This window comes from Typopeltis vanoorti, chromosome 8, assembly GCF_054136105.1.
Source record: "Typopeltis vanoorti isolate ZY-2024b chromosome 8, IOZ_Tvanoo_1.0, whole genome shotgun sequence".
NCBI classification, from domain to species: Eukaryota; Metazoa; Arthropoda; class Arachnida; order Uropygi; family Thelyphonidae; genus Typopeltis; species Typopeltis vanoorti.
The window spans coordinates 77,634,630-77,653,788 of record NC_143556.1 but is presented as its reverse complement, the minus strand read 5'-3'; the positions used below and the strand labels follow the sequence as shown (position 1 = coordinate 77,653,788).

Here is a 19,159-nt window from a genome sequence, read left to right as displayed (position 1 = left end):
ACTGGGATTACTCACAGATTTAATGTAACCATAAACTTCTGCAGATTTACCTGTCTACTGACTAACAGTTTCATCAGAAAGAATAACATACCAGAGCATATACAAAAAAAAAAGATCTGAGAACCTCTAAACAGCAACTGTTCTTATGAAACCTCATAATATTAATAATAACATGGATTAATCACAGCAGTCATTTGATGTATCAAGTGTTAGTTATTCACTGTTGTGCAAGACTTTCAGATGGCTACTAGCGTAACAGAGATCTGATAAGTTGGATCAATCTCTTATGCATAAGTTGCAGAAGATAACTTTCAAACATGATATAACATGAGGCCCTAGTTCTTGTTTAAGATGATGTGATAATTAAGATGCCATAATTAATAATGTTATGTACAAGTTTATTTTTATGATTACATTAAATCATGAATATTAACTTACTCTCCTCATAGTTTATTTTCAGAAATATGATAACATGGTGGTTTACAGTGCTGTTATTACATAACATGTGAGACCCCAATAAAATGACATGAGACTTAACAGGCATAGTTGTGGGGAATAGGCCTAATTCCTTTAAAAAAATATAACTTTTGTGACAGAATCTTAAGTATGGTATATGTTGAGAGACTGATCCACCAATCATGTTTCTTCAGATTTATGAGTTCTAAGAAAACATGTTTTGCAGAAAGACTACATGTCAACTTCAGTTTTGGGAGACAATTCTCTTTTTCTTTTTTTTTCTTTCTTTTTTTTTTTTTTCATAATCCAAAATCATGAATATGTAAATATGAAAAGGCAGTTATGTTGGGGAAGATTGAGGGAATGAGAAGAGGAAGACCACAAAAGAGTTGGATGAACAGCATAAAAGAACTTACAATTACTGAAAGAAAGGACAAGAGACCGAGTGGGATGGAGAGCCTTTTTTCACAGGATCACCAAGAGTCATTTTTTGACTCTTGGTGATCCTGTGAATATCTGGAAGGATATAATCTAATTCACGCTGTGACACAGTGGTTAATCTTACTGTTATAGTCTAATGTGTATGTATGTTAATAAATGTATTCTCTGGTCATTTTGTCCATTTTGAAAGAGAAAGAACTCTCGAGATACCCTTTATAAGAAACCAGATAACTTCGGTTGAAATGCTTTTATAATAATCATCATGTCTTGGAAAGAATTAGAACTTTGGCTATCTCTGCCAAAGGTCATTATCGTTATAGAATACTTTATAGAGATGCTCGACTCTCACCCACAAAAGTTGTAAGCTTATAATACACGAAGAACCTTGGGTGGGAAGGTGGGATAAGGAATTTATTTTCTTGTATTTTTTTAATTTACTTTTTACACAATCAATCCAAAAACCATACTCTAGAGACCAAACAACAAACTTTTCCAAAGTCACTTAAGGCCTCTAGTAAATGAGACAATGGCCTTGCACTGAATGATGAAATTCATCTCTCCTAAACATAATCACAAACATCCATGCCTATTGTGGAATTTTAAGCTCCTCTCAGCTGAAGAGCAGGTGCATTAACTACTTGGTCAACAAGACCACCAATAGTGACTTCCATGAATAACATACATAGTTATTACTTTGTTTGTCCACATTCAATATATATGACAGCAACACATTTCTTTGGAATGTCACAAAACCACAAGAAACTTTAAATAATTGCAATGTAATCTGAAGTTAATCTCATTTAAGAATAGCATTCTTTCCTGCAATTAATAATCAATCTTCCATCTGTTACAATTAAGGATGATTCATAACTAATTTTAACTACATACTTGCAAAAAAGATTTAAAGAGCAGGACTCATACTGTAAAGTTAGCTTAGCTATGCAACACATGACACAGCTATCATTGATGCATTTTGGTAAAGTGCTCTGTAGCTGTTGTGAATGCTATATTACTTCATAAGGCAAGTAAGAAATGCCAAAATATAACTGCAATTTTTTTTCAAAATTGAATGAATTCTATAACTGAATACCTTGTTCAATTATAGAATTATTCTCTTTTGTAGGAAGTTTATTGCATTTATTGTTTTGGGAAAAATTAATTACACTGCAACATGGGCTTTATTAGTACCTTCATTCCATTCACCAGCTGAACTATTATCATAGTATTACAATGATGATTTATTGTTGTTTGATTATGTCATGGCAGGCAAGGCAATATGAAGCGAGAATAGCTAAAATTGTAACATTGAAGCTTGGGAAAGAATGCAAGCATATGGTGCAAATAAAGAAAAAAGAAATGATGATTTGTTGGAAAATTAAAAAAAGGAACATGTAAAGTTGATATGAAAAATGTACAGCTCTTAAGTGGAAAATTTCTAGAAACAAATTCTTTGATCTCATACTGCTTCTGCATTAAAGTAGTAGTAATGTTGTTTGAAACTTTCAAGTTAAGCAGTTCTGAATAATTGCCAAAATTTGCCACATTCTCTGATAGATACCCAACTTAAAGAAACCTTGTTGCTTATATCTTGGAAGAAAAGAAATCTGTTGCACATAAGATTGAGAATTTAACTACTATTTTCATCTTTCGAGTCTTAAAATATACTCAACAGACTTCTTGTTGCTACGCAGACAATCAAAAAAAAAAAAAAATTAAATCATACTAAGATGAAGGCAACAAAATTGTCATCAATGTACTTAAATTTAATTTTGTCATGCATATGCAAATGATTTTTTTTTTTTTTTTTTTTTTTTTTTAGGGCTATAGGTGAACTTGGAACTTCTCTGTTTAAGGCATCCTTGATCCTGTAAAACTTCTTAAAATTATTAGTTATAAATGAAGAAAATTACCTTTACCATGTACTGCAATGTGTAGAGCTACAAAAGGTTTGAAATAATTTTTATAATTGTTTAAATTAATTTAAAAAAAAAAAAAATTGTAGGCAAATGACTAACTTCTGAGAAGTAATTTAATTTCTCTATTTATACTGATGGAAGAAGACTGCTCAGAATAATTGCATTTATTTATTGCATATCAGGTTGTGCAGTTTGTCTTACAGAACAGAAGGAATGAAAAAAAAAAAAAAAGATTCTTTAATATACAATAGTAATTATGAAAATAAACTTTTAAATGCTGCATATTTAAGACCATTAATTTTCTTTTTTTTCTTATATTTACCACTCACTCTACCAGACATGATAGGGTTATATATCAATCAAAACAGGGATGAGTATCCACTGAAATTGAAATAACATGGATACTAAGCACAAAATGGCTTATATATTTTATCCATATGGACTGGTGAGTCAGTGGTTAAAGACTATGATTAAGATGTACACCATAATCATAGTCTTTATCTCTCTCTCTCTCTCTTCATGTAGCTTCCTGAGTGAGAGGGTGCAGCACTATGTCCTTCCAGTTCTCTTGTTGGTGGCTTTCCTTTTTGTTTCTGCATAGCCATGTGATCCTGTCCATGATCTTATATCTTCAAGCCATGTCCTTCGTATTTTGCCTCTTGATCCTTTTCCACTAATTTTTCCTTCTAAAACTGTTAGTATCCTCTGTCCTGCTGAACCTCTCAGTACATGTCCTGCCAATCTCATCTTTCTCTGGATCATTTCCTGTAATAAAGATCTCTGTGTTCTCATTCTCTGCAGGACGTCTGTATTTGTCACATGTTCTATCCATGGGATTTTCAGAGCTCTCCTATAGCACCACATTTCAAAGGCCATTACCTGTTGCCTTACTCTCTTCTTGAATATCCATGTCTCACTTCCATATGTGAAAATTGGCCACACTAATATTCTTGTCATTCTTTTCTTTGTCTCGATACTCACAGAACTTCTGAGCAGATCTTTATTTTTCCAGAATGCATCTTTAGCTATGGCTGTTCTTATTTTTATTTCTTTATCTTGCTTTCCATCTGCAGTAAAGTAGGTGCATAAATATTTGTATTCTGTTGTATGTTCAGTTTTCATATTGTTTATGAATATTTCTGGCTTGGATCTGCTTTCTTTTGAGATTTTCATAAATTTGGTCTTTTTTGCATTTATATCTAATCCAAATTCTTTACCTTCTTCAATTAGTAGCTGCAGTAATTTTATTAATTTGTTTCTGTTTTATATTATTGATATTAATTCCTATTTTTTGTTGTTCAATCTTTTTCATCACTGTCTCACTATAGATATTAAACAGATTTGGTGAAAGGATACAACCTTATCTAACTCCTCTTTTTATTTTCACTACAGAAGTTTCATTGTTAAACAGCTGCATTTCCTGTTTGGTGTAAATCATTTTTATAATCTTAAGTACATGATCTTCTATGTCTAATTTATCTAATATATTGAACATTTTATTATGTTTTACCTGGTCAAAAGCTTTCTGAAAGTCTATGAAGCATATGTAAGTGTTCCTATTTCTTTCAAGTGATCTTTCTATTAGTATTTTTAGTTCCAGGATAGCATTAATGGTTCCCATTCCTCTTCTGAAGCCTTTCTGTTGTTCACTTAATTCATTCACCACTTAAAGCTCTTTCAATTTGTTAACAATGGTTAAAATAATTTTAGATGTATGGGATATTAGGCTCAAAGTTCCGTAATCCTCACAATTTGGTGCATTATTTTTCTTTGGAATTGGTATGTAGATAGATAGATGTAAAAACTTCAGGTAATTGCATTGTTTTATAGATGTCCTGAATGGATTCCACTAAATAGTTGTTATTATTGCCAGTCAAAGCTTTCAGCAGTTCTCGGCCAGAATATTATCATGACCAGGGGATTTATTATTAGGAAGATTCTTAATTATGTGTTCTACCTCCTTTCTTGTGGGTAGAGTGGTATCTGTTGTTATGTTTAACTTAAGGTGTCGTGAATCATCTAACATGTTACCATTATCATCATCATAGAGATCTGATAAGAATTCCACCTATCTTCCATTTATCTTTTCCATATCAATGAGTATGTTTCCATCTTTGTCCTTGATGTTAGTAGACTGTGTACATTTTGCTTTTCCATTAAGTTCTTTCACTTTCAGGAATGCTTCTCTGGTTTTGTTCCTATTTTGTAGATCTTCTATCTCAGTGCACAGCCTATTTATCCAGTTTTCTTTCAATCTTTTATATAACTGTTTGATTCTTTTATCCATAGTCTTTATAGCATATTAATAATCTTAATCCACACATAATCACATTAATAACCTTAATTACACTGTAATAATAATGTGATTATTATTATTATAGGATGGTATAATATGAAAAAAATTAACAAAATATGGAAAAATAACACCATTTCAAAAAGCCTCAAACTAAAACTCTATAAAACCATTATTATACCTACAGCAATGTTTGCTGCTGAGACATGGACACTCAATCAGACCGAAATACAGAAAATCGGAGCATCTGAAATGAAATGCATAAGAAAAATAAATGACTCACAAGTCAAAACACAAAACAAAGTGTTTTGTGTTTTGGTTAAGTGTGTGATGGTTAAAATTATTCTAACCATCACACCTTAATCATTATATAACCTAATGTCAATGTCCTTGGAATGCTTAAGGGTCAAAGCTGGATAACTGAGAGGAGACCTCGATGTTGCCTTTTAAGGAATGCATAAAACTAACCAGGGCTTCTGACCTGATGTACAATCCTCATCTTCTCGTGTTGTACCCCTTTAGTAGGTATCTACCCAGATGGGCTGCCATCCAGGTAGTCCCATCCTGCTGGATGTAAAACCCAAAACGAGAATGGGCTGCCAATTTGGGATTTAGCTGACCAAATTGTATTCTTATTGGCTTAAATAAAAATCCAAAATGATGGTACAACATGAGAGAATTTCATGTTCTTGTTCTTAAACATTGTGCTCTAGAGCTAACATTCCTGTATCGACTCTACAATCTATAATACATAGCAAATACTTATTCTAACATGTGAAAGCAATTTCATATCTAGTATCTGTACCTATCGCATATCCTCTTTCTCATGTACATAAATGACCTACTTCCAATCACCACTAATCATATCCACAGTTTTGCAGATGAGTGTATTCACCATTCATTCTACTCAAATGACAAACCACACAGTGCATGGACAATCCATGCATCAAGAGCATCTACAACTAGTGTCTTAAACACTGATTTGCATACTATCCTTCAATAGGATGAGGATAATCTGGTCATGTTCAATGCTACCACAAAACGTAGTCTTGCTTCTTCTTGCAAACAAAATCTCAGCTCATATTCCCCTATAGAAATAGTAATACATAAATCACAATTCCCTTACACCTTAGTAATACACAAATCGCCACACAAGATCAGATCTCTATGCCTAGAATAAGATTCTCTCCTGGCACAAACATATCCTAACAATTGCTTCCTCAGTATCCAAAAAACTAGGCATTCTTATTTGTTCAAGATGCTTTCTTACATCCAACCCACTCTTAACAATATACAAAGCCCAAATCCACCCATACTTAGGATGAAGCACCTAAAACTTCTCTAAAAATTCTTGAGTGCAGAAAAGAGCGATCCAGATTATAGACAATCCCTGTCTTGCAGATTCCCTTCAATCTCTATCTCACAGATGTAGTGTTTCAGCTCTGAGTCTATTCTAAAGGTATTTCAATGGTCATTGTTGCAATGAACTGGCAACCATCACTCCTCTACTTTCTGTTGCACCTGTTAATAGAAGAGCAGCAGCTGTCCAGCACCCCTTTACTGTGCTATTGCAAACACGCTGTACCTCCTTTTCTTCTTCCTCTTTCATCCATCCACCTCCATACTCTGGAACAGCCTATCCTACCCTATCCTACCCACAGGAAGCATTTCCAAACAGCTACAATCTGCAACTCTTAAAATAAATAAATAAAAATGTCAATAAAATTTTATCTGACTCCTCACATCCATCCCAGTCACTAATGTGCTTATAGGTCCTTTAACCTCTTGTGTATTACATCAATACATATATATATATATACAGGGTGTTCGGGATAAATTTGACAGTTTCGTAAGGAAAAAGAAAATCTTCTTTGTATCTATTAAATTTAATGAATTGACAAAAAAACATTACAGGCAGAGTTAATTACAATACTATCAACAAGATTTACTCAAAATAACCACCATTAGCATCGATCACAGCTTCAATTCTGCTTCGGAACCTCGAACAAGCTGATGCTACAGTCTCCCTGGGAAGGGCCGCAAAAACTGTTTTAATTTTATCCATTAACTGGGCTTTTGTATTACTGGAAGTGCGATTGGTGTCTTTTTCAACTGCGCCCCATACAAAATAATCCATGGGGTTAAGGTCTGGGGAGTTTGGAGGCCAAACATTTGGACTGGTGAAGTCGTAGAAATTTTCAGACAACCATTTTTGACTTTTCCCAGAGGTGTGGCAAGGGGCCGAATCCTGCTGCCATACATACGGCCTACCATTGGCTACCCTTGTTATCCAGGGCTTGACTACAGTTAGCAACTCCACGAACAAAGCCCGAATTCCAATGCCAGGGTTCTTCAACACCTGTTCCTGCAGATTTGCGAGGAATTCTGCTGTACGAACGCAATCAGATCGTCTGCTAGGGATCTTTCTTCTTGCTACATCCTCGTAGTCACCATTGCAAGTCTCTAGTTCATGCCTGATTGTTTTTACTGTATTCAGGGAGCATTGGGCAGCAGTCGTAATATCCTTATTTTGATGGCGGGCACGAATCATCATGATACAAGTTATTCTCTTCCATGATTCAGGTGGGTTCCAGCTATCCATCCTTTCTGACATCTTGTATATGAATGAAGAAGGGTCCAAACTTTTAAATGAAGAGAAGTGTGTGTTAATACATGTAACTTACGGAAAAATATAATTAATTATAAATATGTCAAATTTATCCCGAACACCCTGTATATATATATATATGTTACCACTAAAGTGGAAATCAGTTATTCTACAGATTATCTAGGGTGATCCGTTAACATGCGGAAAATTATTTCATTTCTCAAATTACCTAGGTAATCTGCATATTACCTACTAGGCACTCGTTAAAGTGAAAATAAGATCTTTGCTAGAACAACAGCAACGTTTCTGTATGCTTAAATTAACATAATGTTATTTATTTATTTTTTGATATCTAAAGAATCAACAAATTAGTTGATAGAATCAATCATCAATCAATTAAAAAACTATAATACAAAGAATCAAACGGTTTAAAATATTATTACAATTAAGGAAATGAATTTGCAAAACATATGACACTGGTGACCAAAATAAAAGTGGAGGGAGAGGGAGGGAAGGAGTAGGGAAAGGAAATGAAAGAAACAAACTTTTGAACTTTAACGATACGGAAGCCGTTAATGTGTACATTACCTAGGTAAAATGCGGAAAACTCTTGATTCCGTTAACGGAGCAAATCAGTTAATCTGCAGATTAGCTAGGTAATGTGCACATTAATGGCTTTCGAGCTTTAACGGTAACATATATATATATATATATATATATATATATATATATATATATATATATGTTACCGCTAAGTCCAGAAGATAACTTGTCAATTTGGAAGAAAATTATTAGTAGGAAGTCAGTAATGATGTAAATATTTCATGTTGTACTATCATAATATCCTGTGCATCCAAGTGAGGATACATATCAGAAATTTGATAATAATGATGGCTGATGAACTTGGAGACCTGCTATTACTGGCAGAAAGTAAGTTAGAGTTTAGCGGCTACAATGTTAAGGTGAGGTTTAGAGGCTACTAGGTTATCATCATCACATCACATCACATATCTGTAATGTTGAAGTGAACAGTAATGTGTAGGAATAAGGAAGTTAATTCTCCCAATTTGCAAGGCCTCGGTAAGACTTGCATTTGGCCTACTATGCTCAGATATGGTTACCTGGGTTCTATGAAGATGAAATAGTCAAAAGATTCAGTGGCAAATACCCAAGATGATATCTGTCTTGTGGAATTTTGCGGTCTTCACAGTTTGAGAAATAAAACGAGATGAGATGAGATGAGATATGATAGAAACATGCAAATAAGTAAGGGGATCTTACAGTATAGATACAAAAGAAATTTTGCAGGTAATGGTAAGTGAAGGAAATCTCAGAATGATTCCTGGTGAGTAAGTATAGAAAGGAAGCATGCAAGGTTAAGGTCTTCCATTGCATGTATTGAAAGAATAGAATAAAGCTGCCAATAGGCATTGTGATAATTTCCAAGGAAAGATATGAATGGGTCCTTTGCAGGTCATAGCAATGACCTGCAAAGGACTCTTTCCTTGATAAGCCCTTGACTCCCTAGAGATGCCTGTGTTGCTTTTTATGTTTTGTGTGTTCATCCATGAAACAACTGCCACCTGCTAGATCAAAAGTCAACATTTCAGGATGGAATTGATCAGCAACAATGTTTAGAAATTTATTGGAGTACATCTGACCTTCCAACGATATCAGAGGATCTGTTCCATACCAACAGAACATTCCCACATCATGACACCATCTCCAGAACCTTGAATTGTGTTTACAAGGCAAGCTGGGCTAATTGCTTAACAGTGCTCCTGCCAGACTCTTTATCTACTGTTGGTGCTGAACAATGTGTACTGTGACTTGTCGGACTACATAACTTTTTTTCCTGTCTTCCAGTGTCTAGTCACTGTGTTCCTGACACTACTATAGATTCCAGTTCCTCACAGAAATCAGTAGTTTCCGTATAGGCATGTGACTGCCAATACCAGTCCGCTTCAATTTTCGGTGCATAGTTCAATTAGATATGGGTCGGGAACAGCCTTCGTTAAATGCTTCCATCAATTGCTGCACATGGGAAATTCTCTTTATCCATACAAGCATCCTCAGACAACAGTAACCTCATTTCTGACAGACTGTCTTAGGATCACAGTTATGATTCTTAGACAAGCAATGTGGGTTATTTTTCAACTGATTAAACACTCAAGATATCTCACCTTTTGAGAAACCATTCAGCTCTGCTGTTTTCAAAATCATGGCTCCAGCCAGACAGGCACCCACAATAAGCTCTTTATAGAACTCAGAAACTTTGTTTTTCTCATTGTGACTAACATTATTGACAATTACTGACCAGCAGCATTCTTAAACAGTGGTGACACACATGATCAAGTGCGTTTTTCATATATGTTGTGTAAGTGACATTTACATACATCTGCATACAGGTTACTAATTCAGTGACCGATATGTGGATAATATTACAAATGTAAATTATTAATAATTCATTTGTCAGTAATGAAAGCATTTCTATTCATGCCTGTTCTTCCTCTCCCTTATATTTGCCATTCTCAAATGACTCATTAATGCTGATTCACATATTTACACTTTTAGTAATTCAAATAAACTAACCAAATTAAGCATTTTCCTTAATTATGGTTTTCTAATATATCTTAAACAAACACACTTGTTTTCACCCTCTAAGAAGATGTGGTTATAATCAGAGAACCCATCATGATATGTGGTGCATCTATTGATATACAAAAAGGAAATTGTGGCAGAGTGAGGCATATTCTCTAAATCCACCAGAAAGTGAATGGGAGGGGGGGAGAAGGGTCGGGGGTTTTCAAATGCCCCAGTATGAATGTGTTCAAGTTAGATAATGCAGGAACTTCCCTCTAGAGATCCTACATACAATTTAAAGCCACTTTTCAAACCACTTCAATAAGTGGTGGTGGTGATACATAATAGGGAAATGAAAATCATGTACTGTGCAACATTTCACAAAACGATACATACACAGAAAAGTGTAAATGTCATATGAATAAAACATCTTATCAGTCAAACTATTTGAAATTCTGAAGCTACATAAGTAATTAAATATCCAAACATTTGATGCCACTCATAAATAAATTTATGTAACAAACAGTAACAAATTGTATAAAACTTATATAAAAAATGACAATTCACAGGGCTTATCTACTTACTCATGTGTTTTAATTATTTTTTGTCTTACAGCACCAATATTCATATCAACAATCTGAAGTGACTTATCTTTTGAAGCAGTAAACAAGAGATTACCATCACGTGAAAAATTTACAGCTCGACATGCTTTTCTGTGATGGGTCAAGGACATAATTTCATGATTTGAAGTTTCCGAAGAATAAGAGTAGCTGTAAGAAGGAAGAAGGAGGAAGGGAATTAAAAGCAATATATAAAGATGACTGTATTTTAATAAAAACATAATGATTAACATAAACAATAAAAATTTCATAAAAATTAACATAAACAATAAAAATTTTCTTTTCCTACCATACATATTGTCAACACTTACTAATGCAAACACGGTTATAGAAAACTCAATCTTTACAACAAACTACTGAAAGTCCATAGACAAAACTCATAGACTGACAACTGCATGCTAAATAAAAAATTCATTATAGCAAACTATCTACTAACAAACTACTCCTGTGGTCCATATAAGTCTGCTATAGTGAGAATTGACTATACTGCATATACAAATGGCCACATATGTGTTGTCAAAAATATTTGTCATGAAATTAATAACATGTTAGCTGCCAACACAGAAAAGTGTAAATGTCATATGAATAAAACATCGCCTTAATGATAATTGTAATCTTTTTGTGTTATTATGAACTGACTTCATCAGTTCATAATAACAGGAAGTCATTATGAACTGACTGTTATGCAAAAGAATAGATAACTCCTCAGACAAAGAGAAGCATTTTGACTACATTCTGATCTTTAATTGATCTCACTGAATGTATGCTCTATGAAATTGAGTTCAAGACAGTGTGCCAGTCATGGTAATGTTATTAGGTTATTCTTTAACTCTATATTTAGAAAATGGACAGTTAGAGAAGTCTAACATGGCTACAAAACAGAGCTTGTGAGCTTTATTTCTGTGACCATGAATTAACTTACTGGTACATTCAAAGACAATTTCACATCTGTTTACACTTTGATGGTTAGCAGAAATTCTAAATGTAGGACAGGATTATTAGAGTTCTACATACACCATGATAAAAAAACATCTCATGAAAGCAGTTGCATACCACATCATCATCATCTCACTGTCCAAACTTCATCATTAGGATAATGCAATGAACAGGGTAGCATTTCCTGGACATTCTTCAAATCCAAACTACAATTTAAGATCTGGAATGCTTATAAATTCCAAGATCTTGCAGCCTGGCAAATTAGCTGAAAATATTTTCAAGGTCCCTGTCAAGAATGCACCATCTTCTCTGATGCTCTCTATCTTTAGTCACATTTGTAGCATAATGAAAGTAAAATAATGTAACATAATGAAAAATAATAAAAAATATTTTATTAACAAATAAATTATTATTATTAGTTTCTTGCATATATGCGTTTCAGTAATTTTCTCTTTTCCTAGAAATGTTTAAATAAAGGACTCAGACAGATGTAAAAAACTCCTATGCAAATTTCTATAGGAAATTTTAATTTTTAGAATGAAGTACATTTTTTTTATCCAAATTCAATTTCTTTATCAATTCACTAAAAAATAACAATAAATGATTTGAAAAAGTTTCTAATAATGTTAATAATCTCTTAATCTGTTTCTGTTATAAAGAATTGATTACTTTGGTAATCAATAACACAAAAACTGCATAAACATTTATTAAACACACTTGTCGATAGCTCAGGCAGGGTATTAAACAGTATATATATATATATATATATATATATATGACAGTTCATAGGCTGCTAGCTGGAATCTTGGTTTGACGGTTTCTTTCTTTTTTCCTTTTTTTAAACTTGCTTCAACAGTATATTAAATTCCTTTTACAAAGTATATAGTAGAATTTTAAATAACAAATTAATAAAATATTCTGAAAACTTTATTTAAGAAGTACAGAATGGATATTTAGAAAAGGATGATCATGTATAGACCTGGCCTTTTGCCTAAAATTAATCATAGAAAAGAAGAGAATACAATTTAGAAACACATATTACATTTATGACTTTGAAAAAGCATTTGACAAGTTAAAAGAAGCATTTTATTTAACATATTAAAAGAAAGACAAATACCAAATAATATCCTAAAAGCTATCATAAGTATATATGAAAATAATCAAGAGAGAGTAGTATTGTTAAAGTAGCGAAAGAAAAGAGTGACAGAGTTAGGATGGTAAGTCTGTTGCCGTATGACAGAGAGGAGTTTAGAAGGAGGGCCATAATCGCAAATGACTTTATGCGCAGGTTATGCAGACGGTGTGGTGTGGAATTCGTAGACATGTGGAATGAGTTTGATAGGCGGATTTATAATCCATCTTGTATAAAAGGATTTATACAAGATGGATGGCCTGTATTTGAATGGATTTGGTGTGCGGAGACTGGAAAAAGTATTGCTGAATGAAGTGAAAATGGATATGCAGAACCAGGGAAACTAGAACTACCAAGGGGGGGGGAGTGGATATACAGACATCAGTGAGACAGTTGAGTGTAAGAATGTATATAATGTACCCGAGCCAGTACTAAGCACAAGAAATCGGAATGGGATAGTAAGAATAATGCATCAAGATAGGGGTGGGACAAAGGGATCTCTGCATTTCATGTATACTAATGCCAGGAGTATTAGGAACAAGAAGGAAGAATTTTTGGCCTTGATTGGCTTTTCCTGGCCACAGGTTATTGGCATTAGTGAAACATGGCTGACGGAAGATGATATAGTTAGTGGGATAGAATGTGTAGGTTATAGTGTGTTTAGGAGGGACAGAGAGAAAATAAAATGGGGGGGGGGGAGGAGTGTTATTGATGATATCTGATGAACTGCAGCCAAGGAGAATTGAAGTTGTATTGCAGGATAGTGAAAAGAGCTCATTTGAGGCTATTTGGTGTAAGATTGAGACTGGCAGAACAAAATATATAGTTGGGTGCTGCTACAGACCAGGTGATGGAATAGATGGTGGAGATAGTATGCATAAACAAATTGATGAAATGAGTGGAAGGAGGGTAATTTCAACTATAGTAACATTGATTGGAAGGAGGAGACGACACATGTGAGGAAGGAAATGGATTTTATTCAATTATTAAGGGATAACTATCTGAGACAGCATGTAATGGAAAATACTAGGGGTTTGAGAGTGCTTGACCTGGTAATAGCATCTGAGAATTTGACTGTAATGAATATGACCATGTTGCCATCTATTGGTGAGAGTGATCATAAGGATCTTTAGCCACCTGGGAGGTGGCTAAAGGTGTGGAATTTTCGATTAAGACAGGTTATAGGTGGAATTACCGTGCTGGCAAGTATGACAAGCTTAGGAGATTACTTGGATCAGTGCCATGGCATGTAAAACTGCAAGGGCTGGATGTCGATAGAGCATGGGAAGTGGTCAAGGAGAATTTACAGGAGGTTACGGCTGATTGTATACCTAGGGTCCGAATAGTAAAACAAGTAGGGGTTAAATGGATGAATAACACCATTAAGCTTGAGCTGCAAAAAAAGAAACAACCACGGAGGGAATTTAAAGAGAAAGGTGACCTGCAGGCACACGAACGGTATAAAGCGCAGGCCAGAAGGGTAACGAGTGTGGTAAAAAAAAGCAAAAGCGGATTATGAAAGGAAACTAGCTATGCAAGCTAAAGAGAATCCCACAGTTCTTTCAATATGCTACAAGCAAAAAAAAAAAAAAACTGTACACGGCAGAATGATTTTAAGGAATGACGTTGGTAAGGAGGTCACTGAATCAGTCAATATAGTGGAATTACTGAGCGAGCACTTTGCAAGAGTATATCATCCAGGTGGTGACATTGAAAAAATGAAGGAACCATTAGTTTATACGGGAATTGTTATGAATGAAGTGGAGGTGAATAGTCTATTACAGAACCTTAATGTGAATACATCTGTGGGATTGGATGGTATACCGGCACGGGTCTTACGTGAAGCGGCTAAAGAATTATCAGTGCCTTTGACAATGCTGTTTAATCTGCGTCTTGGGTCTGGTTTAGTCCCGAAAGTGTGGAAAGAGGGGAAAATAGTTCCACTGCATAAAGGAGGATCCAAGACTACTGTTGCAAATTACCGACCAATCAGCATATCAGGAGGCGTTGTCAAGGTCTTGGAGAAAGTAGTCAAGGGAAAATACAGGAATGGATTGATAATAATGAGATACTGTATGGGGGACAGCATGGCTTTGTGAAGGGTAGATCATGCCTCAGTAACTTGATCAAGTTTTATAACACAGTAACGGCTGAACTGGATAAGGGTAATGGGTTTACAGTGATACTGCTGGACCTGGCTAAGGCATTTGACAGGATATCACATGGAATTCTAATCCGTAAACTACAACATATGGGAATGGATATAGGGTTGGAGAGATGGATAGGTGGGTGGTTGATGGAGAGATATCAGAGAGTAGTTTATTCAGGAGTAGAGTCTAAATGACGGCCTGTGACTAGTGGTGTGCCACAGGGTTCTGTTCTTGGACCACTGCTGTTTAATTTGTTCATTAACGACATAGGGAAGGATCTAAGAGGAACAATTCATTTGTTCGCTGATGATGCAAAGTTAGATAGCGCAATAGTGAATGCATAAGATGTCGAAATCTTGCAGGAAAACTTGGATAGATTGGAGTTCTGGGCTAAGGAGAATGGATGTCAATTTAATCTGACAAAATGTAAGGTTATGCATTTTGGGGCAAAAAGATTAGCAGCCGTATACCACACTGGTGGAACTGTACTCCATGATATTGATAAGGCCAGGGACTTGGGAGTGTTGGTGGATAGGGAGATGAAGTATAGGGGGCACATTGCAAAAGTGGCTAAATCAGCTCATCAACTCACTTAGTTGTTGAAAAATACTTTGACGAGCAGAGACAAGCAAGTTATTGTACCTCTTTACCAAGCCTTGATAAGACCTCATCTCGATTACTGTGTCCAGATTTCGTCACCGAGGTTTCTTCTTGATGGGGAGGAGGTGGAGAGGATCCAGAGGCGAATGACCAAGATGACAGCAGGTCTATTAAATGAACCTTATGAGAACAGGTTGAAGATTTGTGGGTTGCAGAAATTAGTTGATAGGCGGAAAAGGGGAGATATGATTGAGACATTCAAATTGCTAAAGGGTTTCTATAGGATTAATTCAGAGGATATTTTTAAGATCAGGACTGGTGGTGGGAGAACTAGGGGACATCTATGAAAGCTGGGCAAGAGAGTGGTTAGCAAGGGTGTTAGAGTTGGGTTCTTTACTTTTAGAGTGGTAAATGAGTGGAATAAGCTGCCAGAGTCTGTTGTGGGTGCTATGACAGTGAATGAGTTCAAGGCAAGGTATGATAGATAGTGTGAGAATGTCGAATAGTTGTGTGGACATGATGTTTAGGTTCTCCCTCGATGAGTCTAAGGATTCCCTGGGGTCGCCTGTAATAATAATAATAATAATAATAATTAAATCATGAGCTATCATATACAAGAGAGATAAACCAAGGGGTCCAACAAGGATGTCCCCTCTCAGAAACTCTTTTTAATATTTATCTAAATGAAATAATAATAAAATGGAATAAAATTTTCCATCAAGGTATTAAACTTTCTCCTATTGTGAACTTAAACACTCTTCTTTTTGCCGATGACCAAATAATAATCACAAATACTGAACATAACTTACAGAAAGCTATTTTAAATCTAAATCAGATAGCCAAAGATTATGGTATGATAATATCAACAGAAAAATCAAAAACTATAGTTTTTCAAGGACAAGATCCAGTAAGAACTAAAATAGTAATAGATGTAAAAGATTTTAGAACAGGTGAATTCATTTAACTACCTAGGTTGTATGATTACATATGAAAATGAAAAAGATATAAACCTAAAAATATCTACAAATAAAAGATGTAATTAACTCTATATTTAAACCAAACCTAGTTCAAAAACAAACCAGACAAAAAGTATACAATACATTAGCCCTACCAGTCCTAATGTATGGAAATGAAATCTGGACAATAAAACAAAAAGACAAACAAAGATTAATAACAGCTGAAATGAAGTTTGGGGTGCTTAAGGATCAAAGCTATATAACTGAGAGGAGACCTCCACATAGCCTTTAAAGGAATGCAGAGAACTGACCAGGGCTGACCTAATGTCCAATCCTCACCTTCTCGTGGTGCACCCTGTTGGTTATCTACCCGGATACTGAACGAACGAGGATGGGCTGGCAATTTGGGATTTAGCCGATCAAATTGTATTCTTATTGGTTAAACCAAAATAAAAAATGATGGTACAACATGACAAAATTTCATGCCGGCTGGGGTGTCACCCGGTTAAATAAGGACCCCGTTGTTTTCGCCAGGGAACCAGGGTGAACAGCGAAAAGTCAGTTACTGGAACAAATCTGAAAACACACCCCAACTCAACATCACCAGAGTCAAAGATTGGTACCATCAACATAAGTCTGAATGGCAAAGAAATGGAGCTAGCTGAGGAATTAGATAAGTACCAGATCAACATAATAGGGGTGACTGAAACAAAAAAGACCAAAACTGGGGAGATCTTTCTGAGCAATAAATACAAAATTTTATATTCAGGCAATGACAATCAAGAAAAAGAAGGAGTAGCCATAGTATTCAACACAAAATACGAGGCTAATCTTCTTGAATGGCAGACTGTCTCATGTAGAGTGATGTGGGCAAATATGAGAATGGGGAACTGGACAATGAGACTTATTTGTGGCTATGGTCCCACAGAAGATTCTACCAAGGTAGAAGTGGAGGAATTTTTTGAGGCTTTAGAAAAATTAACTGACACGATGAAAAAGGAAAAGTTGGTCCTTGTTGGGGATCTGAATAGCAGAGTAGGAAATGATTGTCAGACATACAAAAATATTTTGGGAAAATTTGGAGAAAAGAGCAAAGCTAATAATAATGGCAAATACCTGGCAAATAATAATGGCAAATGGATTTCTGCTCAGTACATGGACTGGTTATTACTAACACCATGTTCCAACATAAAAATGTGCACAAATTCACATGGAGAGAAGAGGCAAGGAATAAGAAAAGTCTCGTTGACTATGTTATTATTGTTGATAGTGATGTTTTCTCCCTGGTGCAGGACACCAGAGTGTACAGAGGATTTGAAATTGGAAGCGATCACTATTTAGTCTTGAGCAGGATAAAATTGAATTTCATATTGAAAAGACTAAAATACACAAAGATTATTGAAGAAAAAATGAAAGAGTTTGAGAACAGAAACCAAACCTTGAAGAAAACCCTGATTGATTCAGCCAGAGAGGCATGTGGTGAGGTTATCTGCAAGGATAGAAAAATCAGGACTCCATGGTGGACACAGGAAGTTAAAGAGGCAGTGAAGGAAAAGAAGAAAGCATATCAAAAGTCCCTGGCAAATAAGTCAGCTTTTGCTCTTAGAGAATACAGAGACAAATGTAAGAAAGCGAAACACTGTGTAAAACTAGCTAAACAAATGTCATTGGAGAACTTTGGCGAGAACATAGAAAATAAATATCAAGAAGGTGGTTAAGATATTCTGGAGGTTGTTGAAGAAGCTTAGAAATGGAGGAAAGAGTGCTGTAAAAGGAGTTAGAGATGATAAAGGTGACATGAAAACAGGAGAAAAAGATATCCTTGAAGTATGGAGTAATTACTTCGAAAAATTGAAAATTTTTCAAAGTAATGAAACAAGCAGGGATATCATGGTAAACATTAAACAAGTAGTGATAGCACAGTGGTAAAAAACACTCAACAGACATACAGTCAGGAATACATACCCATACTTGAAGTAGAAAAAGCCATCAAAGGCTTGAAATGCAGAAAGGCAGCAGGAGTAGATGATATTCGACCAGAAATGCTGAAGTATGGTGGTATAAAAATCTTGAAGTGGCTGCACTGCATAGTTCAGAAAGCTTGGACAGAGGGACGAAGTCCCGATGATTGGAGTAGAGCTCTAATAGTACACATATATAAAAAGGGAAATAAAACTGAATGTGAGAATTACAGAGGTATTTCCCTACTGAGTGTTCCTCGCAAGATCTATGCAAGTATACTGGAGAAAAGGTTGAGAAGAATTGTGGAAGAAAAGCTTGGTGAAGAACAAGCTGGATTCAGGCCAAACAGTGACTGTCAGGATCAGATCTTCATTTTATGACAAACAGTCGAGAAAGCATGGCAATATAACAAAGATATGTATTTAAGTTTTGTCGATATGGAAAAGGCATATGACAAGGTGCCAAGAGAGAAGCTATTTAATACGCTACAGTTATATGGTGTCAAT

General features: G+C 35.1%; 1 protein-coding gene across 2 annotated transcripts in view; it reads right to left on the bottom strand.

Annotated features, from left to right (window-relative positions):
- LOC150104143 (WD repeat-containing protein 55) overlaps positions 1 to 19,159 on the bottom strand; it is a 164,406-nt gene that overhangs the window by 39,955 nt on the left and 105,292 nt on the right. For both annotated transcript variants that reach the window (XM_090396779.1, XM_090396778.1), the window contains exon 3: positions 10,882 to 11,067. In XM_090396779.1, coding sequence (XP_090252905.1) covers positions 10,882 to 11,067 — 186 coding nt within the window. The remainder of the gene's footprint in view (positions 1 to 10,881; positions 11,068 to 19,159) is intronic.